The sequence below is a fragment of the Pteropus alecto genome, unplaced genomic scaffold, assembly GCF_000325575.1.
Source record: "Pteropus alecto unplaced genomic scaffold, ASM32557v1 scaffold155, whole genome shotgun sequence".
NCBI classification, from domain to species: Eukaryota; Metazoa; Chordata; class Mammalia; order Chiroptera; family Pteropodidae; genus Pteropus; species Pteropus alecto.
In genome coordinates this window covers 1,361,643-1,366,027 of record NW_006438113.1, presented here as the reverse complement: position 1 = coordinate 1,366,027, position 4,385 = coordinate 1,361,643, and the positions used below count along the sequence as shown (strand labels likewise).

Below are 4,385 nucleotides of genomic sequence, written 5' to 3'. Positions count from 1 at the left end.
GAGAGGAGAAGTGAGGCCAAGGTTCTAGATATGATATTGGATTTACCACATTTGATGATGACTAACCACATATCTCCAAGGTGTGCCTTTGTTTATACTCTTATTGGGCGTGGGTCATTTTAGTATGGCCTCAACCTGATTCCTCATCAAGTCCAGCAGTCTCCCTTTCTCCCTTGTTCTCCTAGTCGGATTCTTTGCATCCAGTGTTTCTGCTATGCAACCAACAATTGCACCTGTACCTTTAATCCATGCAAAATGAGTAATCATAGACCTCAATGAGAAGTGCTTTCCCCCATGTTTCTGTGATGGGAAGTGGACTAAAAAGGAACTAGGCAAATGTTTGGGTGGGGGCAAAGCTGGAGTGTGTTTGGAGAAGGATCAAGCCCTTCAAGGAGAGAGACTGGAGAGCCCTTCCTAGGGTCTGGCTCCACAGAGAGTGAGGGAGTCCCCTCTCCCTCCTAACCTAGATGGGGATATGGGGATGGGCTTACACTCTCTGAGCCACATCATCTCACTCCACTTCCTTCCACATGGAGAGTGGAAGTGATAAATATAGAGGCACACTGAGAGGGACATACATGGCCCTTGCCTCTTCTTCCAAACTCCGTAATAGAGGAAAGCAGAGCAGGCCAGCAGCAACCAAAAATATAAAATCTTGTATCAAGCACCTGCCTCTCCTCCTGGCCCATATGCCCAGGGTTCTAGAGTCCATAGGTCCTGCAGATGCCTTTGGTCCACTCTTTTGGCCAACCCCTCATCACCTTAGAAAAACCCAGATATTTTGATGGATTCCTGGAGCATTTAGCATGGAGAGTGGGAATTATTCCAGCAAAAAAAATCAGTGCCTGTTGTGTTTCCTCAGTGTTTACCATCTGTTGGGGCATGTTTCCTCCCACCCTCACCTCTACCTCCACCCCATCCCACTGCCACCAAATATAAGATTATAGAATGGATTCGATGTTTTGACAAATTACACATGTACCTATCCCACTCAGAAGATTCTAAAAATCCTCCTCCCCCAAATGTGTACGTCCTGAGAGGTGATACCAAAATGTTTCTGGGGTAGGACTGATACTCAGGTGGCAGATACAGCCTATCTCTGTCCTGAAACTCTGATTTTCATTTCTTGTGCCTGAGTAGGTAAAAAAGTGTAACTAGTTTCAAATGCTGAATAGCAAGCATGTCACATGCACAAACTTCTGGGATTTTTTCACAAACTCAGTTGGGAGAAATTTCCTTATGTTAAGAGGCTCCCACCAAGAATCAAATGTAAGTTTTCTCATGTATGATATTCTTAATGGAGAAGCAGATTCTAGGCTACCAGTGAAGTTTCCACAGTGCTTCGTTTTTACCCCCAAACATCCTAGAGAAAACCATCCCTCACAACAGGTGCACAACTCCAAATCCTACTCTTAGGCTGCACCTCTGCTGAGGGAGTGGTGGAAGGATTGACCATAAGCACTCTACCTCTCATCTTAGAAGGGATGGAACAGGTGCCAGGAGATGGTACTGCCCTCTCATCCCTCCCTGCTCAGCTAAGATTCCAGCAGTGTCCTGACTGACCTAAGCCTCAGTATTCAGCAATGACTTGGGACAGTCTCTAGTTGTTTCACAAGAGCCATGTCCATATTACTACTGACTTCCTATAGGGAAAACCTAAAATAGGTTCAAAATGATGACTCCTCTGAGGAAGTCTTCATCCCCAGTCAGTCCTGCCAGATGAACCCATTCCCAACAAAACAGTCATCAGAGAAGTCTAAGAGACAGGAATCTCCTTACTACCTAAGCATGTAACTTTTAAATACAAGAAGCATCCAGTGAGCTAATATGACCTGTCTGCCATAACTGCCTGATAATGCTGTTCAAAGGCACAGCCCCGTTGACTGGTTTCAATGTGTCAGCAAGTGACAGAGTTCTAGCAGTTAAAGGTGGTGGGCAGGCCAAAGGCATGGGTGAGAGTCCCTCCTGGAGGAAGCTGGGGAGGTGGGCACTGACCTGCAACATCTGGAGGTAGCCTTCCTGAGGGTCACAGAGCAGGGAAGAGATGCGGTGGTTGTTTCTCATGCATTTCTGGTTGTCCTTTGCAGATGGGAAGATCTGTCGGACCACGGTCATCCTGCCAAGGGCGCTGTGGACCAGATCCAGAATCTCCGGGTCACTAATTTCCTGGGAAGATAATGATACCCATGCTTACCATTAACTCATGAACTTTCTCTGCACAAGGGCGACAGCCTGAATAGCTAATGCCAAAGGGATTAAGGGATTGGGCCTAGGTCATACAGTTCATTAGATGCATGTTTACAAATATTACTTGCTAACCCTAAAACGCAAACAGGGTTACTCAACATCTTCCTTGAAACCAGAAAAAGATGTCTGTGGCTAAATCATCAATGTGCTGGCTTTCGTGGAGTCAAGCTCTTAAGAACCAGTGCTATCAAAAGTCATGGTAGGCATTAGCTGGAAGTAAGGCTAAATTTTCTGTTGGGAGTCATCGGTCAGATTAAGTGCAGGACAACTAGTTTTCAAATTCATTAACCAAAATGTAATGAGTTTCCTTTTATTCTTTAATAATTAGATTCACTTTTAAAAAATGATTTGCATACAAATTTTGAAAATATATTCATTCATTCATTCATGGTACAAAAATCTACCCAATATCTCATCTGTGGTTTGTTCTGTACAAAGAACTGGGGGTACAGCTGTAAATGAATCAGCCCTAATCTCATCCAGCGAAGCTCAAGGTATTCACAGAATGAAATATACTAAAGATGTAATAGGAAAATTTAGAGGCAAAGGAAACCCATTGTGCTTTCCATGTTAGAATGTGGGCTAAGCACTTTACATACATTAGCTCATTTGGTGCTCACAACAGCCCTAGGAATTTTATGAGGTAGATCCCATTATTATCCCATTTAGAAGGAGCACTCTCAAGCATAGAAATAGCGAAGGAGCCAGCCACGGGAAGCTCTTTCTAGGATAGGCTTCTTTGAGGAATTAGCACTGAAGCTGAACCTGAAGGATGAATTTGTTAAGCAAAGTTTTTGCATGTATAGAAGAGGAGGTGCCAATGCCAAGCTGAGTTAGTGGTGGTGCTGCTGAAGATGAGAGAACAGACTGTGCCCTATGCTACCCTGTTCCAGGTAGAGGCAGCAGGACTCATGAAACACCATAGGCTTCCCCCACCTGGGGAGGGATAGGGCCACAGGCAGAAAGGAAGTCAAAGGCAGCCCTGGAGCTGTGCCCTGGGCCAGATATGTGTGTGTGGCAGGGGAGGGGTCCGGAGTGTGCAAGGAGGGCTCATAAAGCCAGCTAAAATGCTCACCCTAAGGGCAATAAGGAAGTTTTTGAAAGGTTTTAGGCATAAATAAGCCACAATGAGATTTACATTTTTAAAAATCTATGGCAGCTGTATGGAGAGAAGATTCTAGGGGCACAAAACTGCTTCATGACTGGGAACAAAAGGAAAACTACAGAAAATGGAAACTCGCATGAACCAAGGGTTTTAGCAGTAGGAGAGAGTCAGGTAAGGAAAAGCTCTGGTTACTACTGACTGTCTCTAAAAAGTGACCAAATCGGTGGTTGGTTGCAAGTTGAGATTTTAACTGTGAAGAACCTCATTTTAAAATAGATCTTCAATATTCAGTCTTGCAGATGATACATTCTAGCTTTTAGACAATGAGATGATATAAATGGAGGTACTGAGGTTAGAAATTAGTAATCAAGTGTTTTAAAGTCTGTTAAATAAAAACATAATATTTTTAAGGGTAAAATAGTAAGTGTATTTCAGGAATTGTCGTAGAGGAATCTGATGTGAACTCAAAGATGGTCCAATGAAACCACATGCTAGATCTGGGAGAAAGTAAGAAATTAAGTGCTGCATTCTTTTAGAATGACTAATAATTCTCAAGTATGATGAATTGTAGTAATCAACAAAGAATTAGCATCCATTTATGATAAAAACTCTCAGCAAAGTGGAAATAGAGGGAACATGCTTTAACATAATAAAGGCCATATATGAGAAACCTACAGCTAACATCATACTGAATGGGGAAAGGCTATAAGCATTTCCCTTAAGATCAGGATCAAGACAAGGATGCCCATTTTCACCACTCTTTTTCAACATTGTATTGGAAGTCTGAGCCACAGCAATAAGATAAGAAAGAGAAATAAAAGGCATCCGAATTAAAAAGGGAGAAGCGAAACTCTCATTATTTGCCGATGAGATGATAACTATATAGAGAGAACCCTAAAGATTCCACCAAAAAACTGTTAGAACTGATCAATTAATTCAGTAAAGTAGCAGGTTACAAAATAAATATTTAGAAGTCAATGGCATTTTTATACACCAATGATGAACTTTCAGAAAGAGAAATTAAGAAAACAAT

The 4,385-nt window shown here is 42.4% G+C and overlaps 1 protein-coding gene across 1 annotated transcript in view; it reads right to left on the bottom strand.

Moving 5' to 3' along the window:
• The window catches only part of GRID1 (glutamate ionotropic receptor delta type subunit 1), a 672,081-nt gene that overhangs the window by 223,576 nt on the left and 444,120 nt on the right, over positions 1 to 4,385 (bottom strand). The window contains exon 5 of the mRNA XM_006915454.1: positions 1,996 to 2,166. Within this exon, the coding sequence (XP_006915516.1) occupies positions 1,996 to 2,166 (171 nt within the window). The remainder of the gene's footprint in view (positions 1 to 1,995; positions 2,167 to 4,385) is intronic.